The sequence below is a fragment of the Sciurus vulgaris genome, assembly GCF_902686455.1.
Source record: "Sciurus vulgaris genome assembly, chromosome: 11".
Taxonomy (NCBI): Eukaryota; Metazoa; Chordata; class Mammalia; order Rodentia; family Sciuridae; genus Sciurus; species Sciurus vulgaris.
Genome location: NC_136472.1, coordinates 102,174,295 through 102,190,972, shown reverse-complemented (window position 1 = coordinate 102,190,972; position 16,678 = coordinate 102,174,295). Strand labels below are relative to the sequence as shown.

The 16,678-nt window shown below is 35.8% G+C and overlaps 1 protein-coding gene across 4 annotated transcripts in view; it reads right to left on the bottom strand.

Annotated features, from left to right (window-relative positions):
* LOC306638355 (uncharacterized protein) overlaps nt 1-16,678 on the bottom strand; it is a 196,256-nt gene that overhangs the window by 83,634 nt on the left and 95,944 nt on the right. The window contains exon 2 of one of the 4 annotated variants that reach the window (XM_079101676.1): nt 9,972-10,102. The exons of the other annotated variants lie outside the window; for them this stretch is intronic. Coding sequence (XP_078957802.1) covers nt 9,972-10,102 — 131 coding nt within the window. The remainder of the gene's footprint in view (nt 1-9,971; nt 10,103-16,678) is intronic. 4 annotated transcript variants of the gene reach the window in all.

Genomic DNA, 16,678 nt, shown 5'->3' with positions numbered 1-16,678 from the left:
GAGGAGTGGGATAGCTGGGTCAAATGGTAGGTCCATTCCAAGTTTTCTAAGGAATCTCCACACTGCTTTCCAGAGTGGCTGCACTAATTTGCAGTCCCACCAGCAATGTATGAGTGTACCTTTTTCCCCAATCCTCTCCAACACCTATTATTGCTTGTATTCTTGATAATCACCATTCTAATTGGGGTGAGATGGAATCTTAGTGTAGTTTTGATTTGCATTTCTCTTATTACTAAAGATATTGAACATTTTTTCATAAATCTGTTGATTGCTTGTACTACATCTTCTGTGAAGTGTCTGTTCATTTCCTTAGCCCATTTGTTGACTGAGTTATTTGTATTCTTGGTGTAGAGTTTTTTGAGTTCTTTATATATTCTGGAAATTAGTGCTCTATCTGAAGTATGAGTGGCAAAGATATTCTCCCACTCTGTAGGCTCTCTCTTCGCATTGCTGATAGTTTCCTTTGCTGAGAGAAAGCTATTTAATTTGAATCTATCCTAGTTATTGATTCTTGCTTTTATTTCTTGTGCTTTGGGAGTCCTGTTAAGGAAGTCTGATCTTAAGCCAACAAGGTGAAGATTTGGACCTACTTTTTCTTCTATAAGATGCAGGGTCTCTTGTCTGATTTCAAGGTCCTTGATGGTAGTTGAGTTTTGTGCAGGGTGAGAGATACGGGTTTAGTATCATTCTGTTGCATATGGATTTCCAGTTTTCCCAGCACCATTTGTTGAAGAGGCTATCTTTTCTCCCTTGCATATTTTTGGCACCTTTGTCTAGTATGAGAAAATTGTATTTATTTGGGTTTGTGTCTGTGTCCTCTATTCTGTACCATTGATCTACCTGTCTATTTTGGTGGCAATACCATGCTGTTTACTATTACATGTTACTATTAACATGTTACATGTTACTATTGCTTTGTAGTATAGTTGAAGTTCTGGTATTGCGATACCCCGTGTTTCATTCTTCCTGCTAAGGATTGCTTTAGCTGTTCTGGGTTTCTTATTCTTCCAGGTGAATTTCATGATTACTTGCTCTATTTCTGTGAAGAACGTCATTGGGATTTTAATTGGAATTTCATTAAATCTGTATAGCACTTTTGGTAGTATGGCCATGTTGACAATATTAATTCTGCCTATCCAAGAACATGGGAGATCTTTCCATCTTCTAAGGTCTTCCTTAATTTCTTTCTTCAGTGTTTTGTAGTTTTCATTGTAGAGATCTTTTACCTCTTTGGTTAGATTGATGCCTAAGTATTTTATTTTTTTTGAGGCTATTGCAAATGGAGTTGTTTTCCTCATTTCCCTTTCAGCTGTTTTGTCACTTGCGTATAAAAATGCTATAGATTTATGTGTGTTGATTTTATAGCCTGCTATTTTGCTGAATTCATTGATGAGGTCTAGAAGTTTTCTGGAGGAGGTTTTTGGATCCTCTAAATATAGAATCATGTCATCAGCAAATAGTGACAGCTTAAGTTCCTCTTTTCCTATTTGTATCCCTTTAATTTCTTTAGTCTGCCTAATTGCTCTGGCTAGAGTTTCGAGGACAATGTTGAATTGAAGTGGTGAAAGAGGATATCCCTGTCTTGTTCCCGTTTTTAAAGGGAATGGTTTCAGTTTTTCTCCATTAAGAATGATGTTGGCCATGGGCTTAGCATAAATAGCCTTTACAATGTTCAGGTATGTTCCTACTATCCCTATTTTTTCTAGTGTTTTGAGCATGAAGTGGTGTTGTATTTTGTCGAATGCTTTTTCTGCGTCAATTGAAATAACCATATGATTCTTATCCTTAAGTCTATGATATGATGAATTACGTTTATTGATTTACGAATGTTGAACCATCCTTGCATTCCAGGAATGAACCCCACTTGATCATGGTGCACAGTTTTCTTAATATGTTTTTGGATATGGTTTGCCAATATTTTGTTAAGGATCTTTGCATCTATATTCATCAAGGATATTGGTCTAAAATTTTCTTTCCTTGATGTGTCTTTTCCTAGTTTGGGTATGAGGGTGATATTAGCTTCATAGAATGAGTTCGGTAGGGTACCCTCCTTTTCTATTTCCTGGAATACTTTGAGAAGTATTGGAATGAGTTCTTCTTTGAAGGTCTTGTAGAACTCAGCTGAGAATCCGTCTGGTCCTGGGCTTTTCTTGGATGGTAGATTTTTAATGGCTTCTTCTATTTCATTGCTTGATATTGATCTGTTTAAATCCTGTATGTCCTCCTGGTTCAGTTTGGGAGGAGCATATGTCTCTAGAAATTTGTCAATGTCTTCGGTACTTTCTATTTTGTTGGAATACAGATTTTCAAAGTAGCTTCTCTTTATGTTATGTATCTCAGTGGTGTCTGTCGTGATATTTCCTTTTGCATCACATATTTTAGTAATTTGAGTCTTCTCTCTCCTTCTCTTTGTTAGTGTGGCTAAGGGTTTATCTATTTTGTTTACTTTCTCAAAGAACCAACTTTTTGTTATGTCAATTTTTGAATAGTTTCTTTTGTTTCAATTTCATTGATTTCAGCTCTGATTTTAATTATTTCCTGTCTTCTACTACTTTTGCTGTTATTCTGTTCTTCTTTTTCTAGGGCTTTGAGCTGTAATGTTAGGTCATTTAACCGTTGACTTTTCATTCTTTTCTGGAATGCGCTCCATGCAGTGATTTTTCCTCTTAATACCGCTTTCATAGTGTCCCAGAGATTTTGAAATGTTGTATCATCATTCTCATTGACCTCTTAAGAATTTTTTTAATCTCCTCCCTGATGTTTTTTGTTATCCATGTTTCATTCAATAGCATATTATTTAGTCTCCAAGTGTTGGAGTAATTTCCTTTTTTTACTTTGTCATTGATTTCTACGCTCAGTCCATTATGATCTGATAGAACACAAGGCAATGTCTCTATTTTTTTGCATTTCCTAAGGGCTGCTTTGTGGCATAACATATGGTCTATTTTTGAGAAGGTTCCATGTGCTGCTGAGAAGAAAGTAAATCTGCTCATTGATGGATGGAATATTCTGTATATGTCTATTAAGTCTAGGTTATTGATTGTGTTATTGAGTTCTATGGTTTCTTTGGTTGGATTTTGTTTGGAAGATCTATCTAGTGGTGACAGCGGTGCGTTAAAGTCGCCCAGAATTATTGTGTTGTGGTCTATGTGATTCTTGAAATTGAGAAGGATTTGTTTGATGTATAGGGATGCACCATTGTTTGGGGCATAAATATTTACTATCGTTATGTCTTCCTGATTTATGGTTCCCTTAAGCAGTATGAAATGTCCTTCTTTATCTCTTCTGACTAACTTTGGCTTGAAGTCCACTTTATCTGATATAAGGATGAAACCCCCGCTTTTTTACTGAGTCCATGTGTGTGGTAGGTTTTTACCCATCCTTTCACCTTTAGTCTGTGGATGTCTTTTTCTATGAGACGAGTCTCTTGCAGGCAGCATATTGTTGGGTCTTTCTTTTTAATCCATTCTGGCAGTCTATGTCTTTTGATTGATGAGTTTAGGCCATTAACGTTCAGAATTATTATTGAGAAATGATTTGTATGCCCAGTCATTTGGCTTATTTTTGGTTTTTACGTTGGCTTGGTTTCTCCTTTGAGTGGTTTTTCTCTAAGGTAGTTCCTCCCTTTGCTGACCTCCATTGTTGTTTTTCATTTCCTCCTCATGGAATATTTTGTTGAGAACATTCTGTAGTGCAGGCTTTCTATTTGTAAATTCTTTTAACTTTTGTTTATCATGGAAGGATTTTATTTCATCTTCAAATCTGAAGGTTAGTTTTGCTGGGTACAGGATTCTTGGTTGGCAACTATGTTCTTTCAGAGCTTGAAATATGTAGGTCCAGGCCCTTCTAGCTTTTAGAGTCTGGGTTGAGAAGTGTGCTGCTATCTGTATTGGTCTCCCCCTATATGTAATCTGATGCTTTTCTCTTGTGGCCTTCAAAATCCTATCTTTATTTTGAATGTTAGGCATTTTCACTATAATGTGCCTTGGTGTGGATCTGTTGTGATTTTGTGCATTTGGTGTTCTGTAAGCCTCTTGTATTTGATTTTCCATTTCATTCTTCAGATTTGGGAAATTTTCCGATATTATTTCATTGAATAGGTTGTTCATTCCTTTGGTTTGTATCTCTGTGCCTTCCTCAATCCGAATAATTCTTAAATTTGGTCTTTTCATGATGTCCCAGAGTTCTTGGAGATTCTGTTCATGATTTCTTACCATCTTCTCCATTTGGGCAACTTTATTTTCAAGATTAAATATTTTGTTTTCATTGTCTAAGGTTCTGTCTTCCAAGTGGTCTAGTCTTTTGGTGATGCCTTCCATTGAGTTTTTTATTTGGTTTATTGTCTCCTTCATTTCATGGATTTCTGTTTAGTTGTTGTTGTTGTTGTTGTTGTTGTTGTTGTTTGAGAATCTCTATTTCTTTGTTGAAATGATCTTTTGCTTCCTGCAGATGCTCTTTCAGCTTATGGGTATTATCATTCATTGCCTGCATTTGCTCTCTTATCTCATCCTTTGCTTCGCAAATTGTCTTAATCGTGTATAATCTGAAGTCCTTTTCTGACATTTCTTCTAACATACTGTCATTGGATTCTATTACTATAGAATCTAGATTTGTTTGGATCATTTTCTTCCCTTGTTTTTTCATGTTGTTCATGTATCTTCCCCTCTAGCGCTGCAGATCTGGGGTATTGCAGATTTCCCCCTATAGGCTTATAGTGGCCCTATAGGTTTCCAAAACCCTTTCTTTAAGGGGAGATCGATATTAGCAGTGCCCAAAGTAGACACTATGCAATCCTAGACCAAATAGCCCCTATGGGGACAATAACAAAATTGCCATAATAAACAAAATGAGGTCAAATGTTATCTTCGGTAAAACAAACAGGTTTACAATAATGTCTGCTGTGAATATTTAAAATATAGTTTCAGGACAAAATCCAATCTGAATTATACTTAGCATCAGAATCAGGGTGTTGGAATAATTTCCTTTTTTTAATGGTTAAAATAGAACATCATTGAGGGCTGGGGGGAACAATGCACCAACCAGGACTAAAATGTGTACAAATTTCTTCCTTATTAGGACCACAGGTCAGTGACAACACCTGCCTGAAAGGTTCCTCTTGTTTTCTGTCCCTAGTTAAGCAGAAGTTACGAGGCCCCGTGGATAGCAGAATGGATCTGACAGTCACTTGGATGGCTGTAGAACTCTGTTGCAGTCAGACTGCTTTCCCAGTCGATTAGAAAATCTGTTATGATTTTCCTCTTTTTAGGACGGATTAAAGGAGCAGCTTTATTTTTTTTTCTTAAAGCTCTATACTGATTGGGATACTGGTACTTTTCTTCAGAGCTACGTAAATGTGTCTTTTCAACTTATTGAACATTTCCACGTTTATGGACTTATTTGGGGAAGAAATTAACATACCAAGGCAAAATGAAAACACTGAGAAAAAGTGTCAAGGAAAAGGAGAAGCTGGCAAGTTACTCCCAGTTTTTCAAGCCAAGATTGCCAGATCTTCATTAAAAAACCAAAATCATGAATAATAACAATCAACAAGGATAAAGGTACTGGTTAGAAAGATAACTGCTACACAGGAAGACAACTGGCCTGCTGTCAATAAGGACTTGTTACATCTTTCCTCTGAAGACAACATGTCTTGCTCTTTTGCCCCATGAGCTCACTTGGCTCTTGTATGTAAATCAGGAGCAAGCTCAGAAAATAGTGACCCAGTGACTGAGTTCACATCAAGATCTCAGCTTTGTTGCCTTTTCCCTCTGTTTCCCACTCACTTCACACCCACACAAAATAAGCACTCAGTATTCCAGTAGGGAGAGAATATGAAGTCTAGTGAATAATTGGTTTTTGGCAAACCTTATATTTCCAAGAAGGCAGAAATAGTCAAAACTTGAATAATAATTGCAGAGGAAACCATCTTACCCATCTAATGCTAGTCTCTTAAACTTCCCCAGAAAGGGGACCATCTCACAGTGTTAATTGCATGTTGGCCCAAGAACGTTTGCTATTTTGCCACTTCACCATGGTATTTGTGCACTGTTCCCTCCACTCTGAGTGCACTTTATCTTCCAGTTCTACTGCTGCATTATTGGCTTTTGTCCTTCAACTCTCAGGTAAAGCAGAACTTTTTTTATCAAACTTTCCCAAATTTCCTTAAGCATATTTGGGTATTACACCTGTACTACCATTATAGCTTATACATGTCACCATCATATCATTATTAACATATGCTATAATTATTAGTTTTCAGGCCTATATTAGGTGCAATGGCCCTATTCATTCATTGTTGCTTCAGTCCCTAACACAGTGAGTTGACTATAATGGTGTTTGTAGGAGGCGGGGGATAATTTTCTCTTCACCTTTCTGAGTACTTAGCTGGGGTGATCCCCATAATAAAAGAGGTTGACAAGAGAAAAACAAAAGTTTATTAACAGGTACACTTTATGTGTACATGGGAATTACTAAGAGAAATAAGTAAATCTTAAATAGGTTGCTGCTGTAGTTTAAATGTGTCCCTCAAATAAGCTTGTGTTGAAAACTTAATCTCAAAAGCAACAGTGCTGGGAGGTGGAGCCTAATGGGAGGAGTTTAGGTCTTGAGAACTTCACCCTCATGAATGGACTAAAATCGATACATAAGGGCTGGGGGCTGTATGTTTGATCTCTTCCTTTGATTTCCTTTCTCACCATGGGATAACCTTCCATGATGTTATGACACAGCAGGAAAGACCTCACCAGATGAAGGCCTCCTTGACCTTAGATTTCCCAGCCTCCAGAACTGCAAGAAATGAATTTCTGTTCATTTTAAATTTCCCAGTCTCAGTTATTCTGTTAGAGCAGCACAAAACAGACTAAGACAGTGTTAGAATTCAGGCCTCAACACAATCAACCACCAAAACAAAGAAAGGATGTTGGAGAGGACAGTTAGAACAGGTGACCAGTAAAAGAAGAATAAGTGAGAATAAGTACAGCACATTTAAGTTTACTCCTTTATAAGAGTTCTTGTGATTTATTCTTCTTTATCTTTTTGGTACAGAAAGAGAGATACTGGGTCTGCTGATTCTAAAAGAAAAAACAAAAAAAGCTTAAAATAATTCTTATGCCAAAGAGGAGTATTTGGGGTGCCATAATCTGGTCTCCTTCATATTCAATCATCTGGTCTCCTTTGTAGTCTATGAATGAGTGATGATGGATGATGGAAGATATATGACTGCTGTACTCCAGGACACACTGCCAGAAAGGGGTAATAAGCTGTCAGTCAAGGCCTAGGCATTTGATTTTGGAACCTCATCTAACAGGTTGTGGAACCTCCAAAATCTGCACATTCTTTTCTTCCCCCCTCAATGTTCTCCCTTATTTCCCTCAGTGTCATTTAATTTTAAATGCAATCTGTCAAGCAACCAAAAATGAGTCTGATTATAACACTTTCCCACTGCAGTGTTTTGCACTTTTTAAATAAATTTTATATTTGTTATTTTATTTCATTATCTCAATATCCCTGTGAGAAAATAGTTTTTTTTTTTTTTTTCTTATCTTAAGGAGTAGGAAACTGAGGCTCACAGTTTTTAGCTAATTAACTATATCTAGTTGAGGTGCATTAAAACTTCACTCTCACACATAATGCCAATAAACTAAATTTTCCCCAATCTGTATCAAACATTGAGTTTAAATTAATATCTATAAATTATTTAGCTTCTATTGTGTGTCAGACACAAGAGAAACAACAGTGAACTTCTTTCATAGAGCTTAGTGTTCCATGGGGGAGATACATGAGTATTCAATATTCAGATAAGGCAGTGAGTGCATTAAGGTGGGGCTTCCTTGAGTGTTGGGGAACACCGCAAAGAGGCACATATTCTAGTCCTGGTGAGGAGGTGATGGTTTCCAGAAAAGCTTCTTGTAGGAAATGATGCCTCAATCCAGACTGAAGGATGAGTGGGAGGAAATTGGGTGTTGAAATAAGAAGAGGCATTACAGGCAGAGAAGAAACCCAGAAGAAACTGTCCAGTGCTGTCCTCAAACTGCAGATAGTTCAACAGGGATGCAGGAAAAGCATGAAGCCACAGAACTGAGTTGAATCTGAGAAAGAAATCCTGCCTAGATGGTTCAGGAGCTTTAAACCATTTTAAGGAATTTGAAATTCACCCTGGGAGCCCTAGGGGGCCTTTGAAAGATTTGAGTAATGGAGAGAAATAATTAAACTTGCATTTTAAAAAGATTATGTGGTATGCCTGCCTTGTGGAGAATGGGTTGGTTTCACAGAAATCTCTGGAAACAAAACATGTTAACATGTTTGAAATAAACTTCACTTGAACTCTTTGTGAGTTGGCAGAAGACTGATTTTAGCTCACTCTCCAGGGACAGGACTGGAAATCAGGCCATGACCTAGCCACAGATAGAGAAGAACTTCATTCTTTCTGTGTACGATTTATTCATTTGTGGACAGAATGGGTTGTTTAGGCTCAGTTAGTACCATCCCCTGTTATCACTGAAGGGATATATGAGAACCGAAGTTCTGCTAAAATGGCTTCAAAAAGGATAAAGAGGTCAAGAAGTGAAGATGGTCAGGGTAAACACTTCTTTCAAGGAAGAAGCAATCAACAGGACCAGTTGAGAACATACTATACAAAGAAAATCAAGTCTGTTATTTGTCAGTCCCAAAGATCTCTGCTCTTAGAAATTCAGGGGCAAGAAAAGGATCAATAAGAGGAGTCTGAAGAGGTTCCTCGCTTAGATTTAAAGGGAACCCTGGGATTCAGGATGGATTAATGGTCAGAACTGATAGAAGAATCAGAGAATGAGAGAATGCAAAGGGTGATGAGGATGGAAGAAGAAGAAAAGGGTTTACAAGGAATTGTATTTTTTAGTGGTGATCAAAGCTGAAAGTGTTGATAACTGCCTTAAGGAACCGAATGGAAATCAGGTGATAAGATGCTTCACAGGAGCTGTGCTTCAATGCATTGGTGCACCACAATGGTCAAGAACATTGCTTGGATCTCAGATGGGTGGAGAGTTGGTGGCTACTCTGGACTTAGAAGGAAGAAAGGAGGTATAATAAGAGATATTGGGGGAGATTAACTGCATTATCAAGTTATTTAACATGAGTTTTTTTCTTGACATAAATGTTTCCGGAAGAAGCAGGGACATTTTAAAAAATCAACAAATGATGAAATGAAAATTTGGGCCAAGACTGATCTACAAAGTTTTAAAGATTTTGAATCAAGTACCCCATCACCTTTGCTCTTAATCCAACTGAGATATGCATTAATAATATGAGAAATATTTTAAACTTTCATAATTTGGAATTTTCAAAACACAGAACCAAATAACTCAAAGGCCAAGAGGAAATCAGAAAAGAAATTACAAAATACTAGAACTGAAAGGTAATGAAAAATTTTTGAACTGTAGCTAAATCAATAGTAAAGAAAATTACCTTATATGCTTATATTAGAAAAGCAGAAAGGGTAAAAGTCAGTAAGCTAAGCCTATCACTTGAGAAGTTAGAAAAATATCAACTAAAACAGATAAAAAGAATAAAATAAAGAAAAAAGAGAAATAATTTATAGGGGAAAAACTGAAACCAAACAGAAAGTGTTGAGAAAACCAAAGTTGAAGTGTTGAAAACAATAATAAAACTGACAAACCTCAGGAAAGATTGATTAGGAGAGAGGAATGCACATGAAGACAATATTATGAATTATAACAGCTTAATAAATATTTTTCAAAATGTTAGTAAGTCTTTCTACTAAAAATTAAAAGACAGTTAAAATGAACATATTCTTGGAAAAATAAAAATTTCCCCAAATGACTCAGTATTAAATAGAAAAACATTAATTGTTTTTACAACATTAGAGAAAATAATTCAGACACTTAAAAAATTACCGGAGGCCACTTCTGGATCCCAAACCAAGACCACCCCACCCCCCATACCACTCCCCCTCTACTTCTGGACTCAGCACCCACCTGTGCCTCCTAAGGACTCAGCACCTGTGCTGCAGCTCCCCAGTGTGTTTGGAGGCTGGTGCAGACATTTTGAATTATCCCTGAGGATGTGGCCACCATCTTTGGGTGGGGTAGTTCCAGTCCTGAGACACCTGCAGGAGACTGGAGGCCCTTTGACAGGTACCATCAAGATTCTGAGGGACTGAGAGGTTTGAGTGGTGGATGACTGTGAACCATAGGTTTTTTTTTATTTTTTATTCCTTTCCCCCCACTCACTTTATTTTCCTTTTATTTACCTATTTCCTTTGAGTCTCTTTCTCCCTTTTCTTATGCTAAAGACCAACTTCTTTTGATCCTGCTCTCATGCTTCCCTTGATTTGGTACTTTTATATACTCACTCCTTATCCCATTAACAGTTTCACACTACACCCCTCCCCATCCTCTTTGTCTACCATTAGAAGTTGTAGAACTCATTGCAAGCCTATTGGCTATACTGTAGATAATAATTGAACTCATTGTGTTTATTACAATACTGTTAAGGAATTTATAGTGACTATCTGGTTTAGGGCTTCATATTGTTTATATTGGGTGCTGCTAACATTGATCTCCCCCTCAAAGGAAAGGTATTGGAAATCTGCAGGGTCACAATAAGCCTACAGAAGGGAAGCAGCAATACCTCATATCTTCACTACTAGGGGGGAATATAGAGAAACAATATTAAAAAACAGGGGAAGAAAGTGTCCCTAACAAATGAAGAGACTATTTTGATAAAATCTAATGACAGCATAGCAGTAGAAATGACAGAAAAAGAGTTTAGAATCTGCATAATTAAAATGATCCATGAAGCAAAAGGTAAGAGAGTAAATGTAGACAATGTATGATCACACCAATAAATAGTTAAAAGAGAAAAATGCAGGAAGTAAAAGAACACTTCAATAGAGATTCTAAAAACAAAAACAAACAAACAAACAAACAAACAAAAAACAGAAATACTTGAAATGAAAGAAACAATAAACCAAATTAAAAACTCAATAGAAAGCATCACCAACAGAATAGATCTCATGGAAGACAGAATCTCAGACAATGAAGACAAAATATTTAATCTTGAAAATAAAGTTGAATAAACTGAGAAGATGTTAATAACAGAACCTCAAAAAATTATGGGATATCATGAAAGGACCAAATTTAATCCCAAATTTATTGGGATTGAGGAAGGCACAGAGATACAAACCAAAGGAATGAACAATCTGTTCAATGAAAGAATATCAGAAAATTTCCCAAACCTCAAAAATGAAACGTAAAATCAAATACAAGAGGTTTACAGAACACCAAATGCACAAAATTACAACAGATACACACCAAGACACACTATAATGAAAATACTTCACATACAAAATAAAGATAGAATTTTAAAGGCTGTGAGAGAAAGCATTAGATTACTTATAAAGGGGAACCAATACAGATATCAGCAGATTTCTCAGCACAATCACTAAAAGCTAAAAAGGCCTGGAATGATATATTTCAAGCTCTGAAAGAACATGGATGCCAACAAAACTAACCAGCAAAACTAACTATTACCCAGCAAAAAAACTAACTATTACCCAGCAAAACTAACCTTCAGATTTGACGATGAAATAAAATCTTTACACGATAAACAAAAGTTAAAAAAAATTACAAATAGAAAAGCCTGCACTATAGAACATTCTCAGCAAAATATTTCATGAGAAGGAAGTGAAAAACAGCAATACAAGTCAGCAAAGGAAAGCTTTTCCCTAAAGGAAAAGTCAATGAAAGGAAAAACCAAGTTAAGTTAAAAACCAAAAATAAACCAAAATAACCAGGAATAAAACCATATCATAATAATAACCCTGAATGTTAATGGCCTAACCTCATTAATCAAAAGAAATAGAATGGCAGATTGGATTAAAAAGAAAGACCCAACAATTTGCTACCTTCAAGAGATTCCTCTCATAGAAAAAGTCATCCACAAACTAAAGGTGAAAGGATGGGAAAAAAACACACCATGCACATAGACTCGGTAAAAAATGCAGGGATCTCCATTCTCATATCAGATAAAGTGGACTTCAAACCAAAATTAGTCAGCAAGGATAAAGAAGGACATTTCATACTGCTTCAGGGAACCATAAACCAGAAAGACATAACAATTTTAAATACCTATGCCCCAAACAATGGAACAAACCCTTCTCAATTTCAAGAATCAAATAGACCACAACACAATAATAATGGGTGAGTTTAACACACCGCTCTCACCACTGGATAGATCCTCCAAACAAAAACTGAACAAAGAAACTATAGAAATGAATAATACAATCAATGATATAGACTTAACAGACATGTACAGAGTATTTCATCCATCATCGAGTGAATACACTTTCTTCTCAGCAATTCATGAATCTTTCTCCAAAATAGACCATATGCTATGCTACAAAGAAACCATTAGTAAATACAAAAAAATAGAGATACTACCTTGTATTCTATCAGATCATAATGGAATGCAATAAGAAATCAATGATAAAATCAAAAACAAAAACTACTCCTATACCTGGAAACTAAATAATATGCTATTGAATGATGCAATGATAACAGAAGACATCAGGGAGAAAATTTAAAAAAAATTCTTAGAGGTAAAAAAGAACAGAGACACAACATATCAAAATCTTTAGGACACTCTGAAAGCACTACTAAGAGGAAAGTTCATTGCATTAAGCTCATACATTAAAAGAATAAAAAGTCAACAACTAAATGACCTAACATTATATCTCAAAACCCTAGAAAAAGAAGAACAGATCAACACCAAAAGTAGTACAAGACAGGAAATAATTAAAATCAGAGCTGAAATCAGTGAAACTGAAATGAGAGAAACAATTCAAAAAATTGACAAAACAAAAATTTGGTTCTTTGAAGTAGTAAACAAAATTGATAAATCCTTAACCACACTAATGAAGAGGCGAGAGAAAACTCAAATTATAGAATTTGTGATGAAAAAGGAAAGATCATGACAAACACCATTGAAATACTCCAACAAAATGGAAAATATCAAAGACTTTGACAAATTTTTAGAGATATATGATCCTTCCAAACTAAATCAGGAAGACATACACAATTTAAACAGATCAATTTCAAGCACCAAAATAAAAGAAGCCATGAAAAGTCTACCAACCAAGAAAAGTCCAGGACCAGATGAATTCTCAGCCAAATTCTATAAGATCTTTAAAGAAGAACTAATACCAATACTCCTCAAAGTATTCTAGGAAATAGATAAGGAGGGAACCCTTCCAGACTCATTCTATGAAGCTAGTATCACTCTGATACCAAAACCATACAAAGATGCATAAAGGAAAGAAAACTTTAGATCAATATCCCTGATGAACATAGATGCAAAAATCCTTAACAAAATTCAGGCAAATCACATAAAAAATATATTAAAAAGACAGTGTACCACGATCAATTGGCGTTTATCCCACAAATGCAAGGTTGATTTAACATCTGTAAATCAACAAATGTCATCCATCATGTCAATAGACTTAAGGATAAGAATCATATGGTTATTTCAATTGATGCAGAAAAAGCATTTGACAAAATACAACACCACTTCATGCTCAAAACACTAGAAAAAATAGGGATAGTAGGAACATTGTAAAGGCTATCTATGCTAAGCCCATGGCCAACATCATTCTAAATGGAGAAAAACTGAAAGCATTCCCTCTAAAACTAGAACAAGACAGGCATGCCCTCTCTCATCACTTCTATTCAACATCGTCCTTGAAACATTATTAGGCAGAACAATTAGACAGACCAAAGAAATTAAAGGGATAGGAATAGGAAAAGGACAACTCAAACTATCTCTATTTGCTAATGACATGATTCTATATTTGGAGGATTCCAAAAACTCCACCAAAAACCTTTTAGAACTAATAAATGAATTCAGCAAATTGCAGAATATGAAATCAATACCCATAAATCTAATGCATTTCTATTCATAAGTGACTGATCCTCTGAAAGAGATGGAGGAAAACCATTTCATTCACAATAGCCTCAAAAAAAAAAAAAAAAAAAAAACTTGAGAATCAATCTAACAAAAGAGGTGAAAGATTTCCACAATGAAAACTGCAGAACACTAAAGAAAGAAATTAATGAAAACCTTAGAAGATAGAAAGATCTCCCATGTTCTTGGATAGGCAGAATTAATATTATCAAAATGGCCATTCTACCAAAGGCACTATACAGATTCAATGTCATTCCAATTAAAATCCCAATGACATTCCCCATAGAAATAGAGAAAGCAATCATGAACTTCATCTGGAAGAGTAAGAGACCTTGAATAGCCAAAGCAATCCTGAGCAGAAAGTGAAGCAGAAGGTATCACAATACTAGACCTTAAACTATACTACAGAGCAATAGTAGCAAAAACAGCTTGGTATTGGCACCAAAATAGACAGGCAGACCAATGGTACAGAATAGAAGACAAAGAGATGAACCCACTAAAATACAATTACCTCACACTAGACAAAGAAGCCAAAAACATACAATGGAGAAAAGATAGCCTGTTCAACAGATGGTGCTGGGAAAACTGAAAATTCATATGCAGTAAAATGAAATTAAAACTCTATCTCTCACCCTGCACAAAACTCAACTCAATATGGATCAAGGACTTAGGAATTAGACCAGAGACCCTGCACCAAAAGAAGAAAAAGTAGGTCTGAATCTTCATCATGTTGGCTTAGGATCAGACTTCCTCAACAAGACTCCCAAAGCACAAGAAATCAAAGCAAGGATCAATAAATGGGGTGGATTCAAACTAAGAAGAATTTTCTCAGCAAAGGATACAATCAATAATGTGAAAAGAGAGCCTACAGAGTGGGAGAAAATCTTTTCCACATGCACTTCAGATAGAGCACTAATCTCCAGAATTTATAAAGAACTTATAAAACTTTACACCAAAAATACAAAGAACCCAATCAATAAATGGGCCAAGAAACTGGACAGACAGTTTACAGAAGAAGAAATATAGGCATTTAATAAATATATGAAAAAGTGTTCAACATCTTTAGTAATTAGAGAAATGCAAATTAAAACAACTCTAAGATTCCACCTTACTCCAATTAGGATGGCTATTATCAAGAACACAAACAATAATAGGTGTTGGTGTGGATGTGGGGAAAAGGCACACTTTTACATTACTGGTGGAGTTGCAATTTGGTACAGCCACTCTGGAAACCCGTATGGAATTTCCTCAGAAAACTTGGAATGGACCCACCTTTTGACCCTGTTATCCCACTCCTTGGTTTATACCCAAAGGACTTAAAATTAGCATACTACAGTGATACAACCACATCAATGTTTATAGCAGTTCAATTCACAATAGCTAGATTGTGGAACCAACCTAGATGTCCTTCAACAAATGAATGGATAAAGAAACTGTGATTTTTATATATATAATGGAATACTATTCAGTCATAAAGAAGAAAAATATTATGGCATTTGTGGATAAATCGATGGAATTGGAGAATGTCATGCTAAGTGAACTAAGCCAATCTCAAATCCCAAAGGCCGAATTTTTTCCCTGATAAGTGGATGATGATACATTATGGGGGTGGGAGCTGAGGGATATGAAAAATGGTGGAATGGGACAGACATTATTACCCTATGTACATGTATGATTACACAAATGGTATGAATCTACATCGTGCACAACCATAGAAATGAAATGATGTACCCCATTTGTGTACAATGAATCCAAATGCAGTCTGTAAAAATAAAAAATAAAAAAAGGAAAGGAAAAACAACATAGCCACTCTCTGGAAGAAGCTTGAATGTGAAAAAAGTGAGGTTTCCATGTGTTATCCAGGTGAATTCTAAAGGAGGCATTGCAATAAAACACTTGAAACTAAAAAAAAAAAAAAAAAAAATTCCGAAAGGATTGGACACTAAGTCCAAATTTTCAAGAAAAGAATAAATCCAATGTATGCAGAACCTTCCAAAGATGAGAAAAAAGAAAGTTCTCTATTACACATTTTATGAGGCTGGTATAACTTGATGTCAAATTACTCACCAGCTATACGAGAAAGAAAAAGTACAAACCACTGTCACTCATAGACATACACACAAGAGTCCTAACAAAATATTAAGGAACCAAATTTGGAATTGCATATAAAAATGTGTAATGCATCATGATTAAGTTGAATTAATTCTTGGAATGCAAGCTTAAATCTAAACTAGAAAAGTATGACATTTTAAATACAATGAGCAATTAAAGAAGACAATAATACTCCTAAATAGAAAGTAAAATTGTTATGCCAGTGTTTAAAATAAAGTTGTTTACCTTGGATTTACTCACTCTTACTTTTCCTTGGTTTTATGGTTTAGGTCTGAGGTATTTCTCCCCAAAAGCTCGTGTGTTAATGCAGGAATGTTCAGAAGTGAAGTGATATAGATTCTGACAACTGTAATCTCATCAGTTGGTTAATCCATTTGATGGATTAATAATTCAGATCAACTAATGAGATGGTAACTATAAGCAAGGGGTGAGGCATGCCCAGAGTATGTCACAGGGTGGGAGGAGGGGGGAAGTCTTTGGGGATTGTATTTTGTTCCTGCCCTCCACCTCTCTTCTGTCACATCTTTCTGCCGTGATGTTCTGCCTCATCTCAGAACCAGAGCAATGGAGTCAGCTAAACATGGACTGAATCTCTGAAACTGTGAGTCCA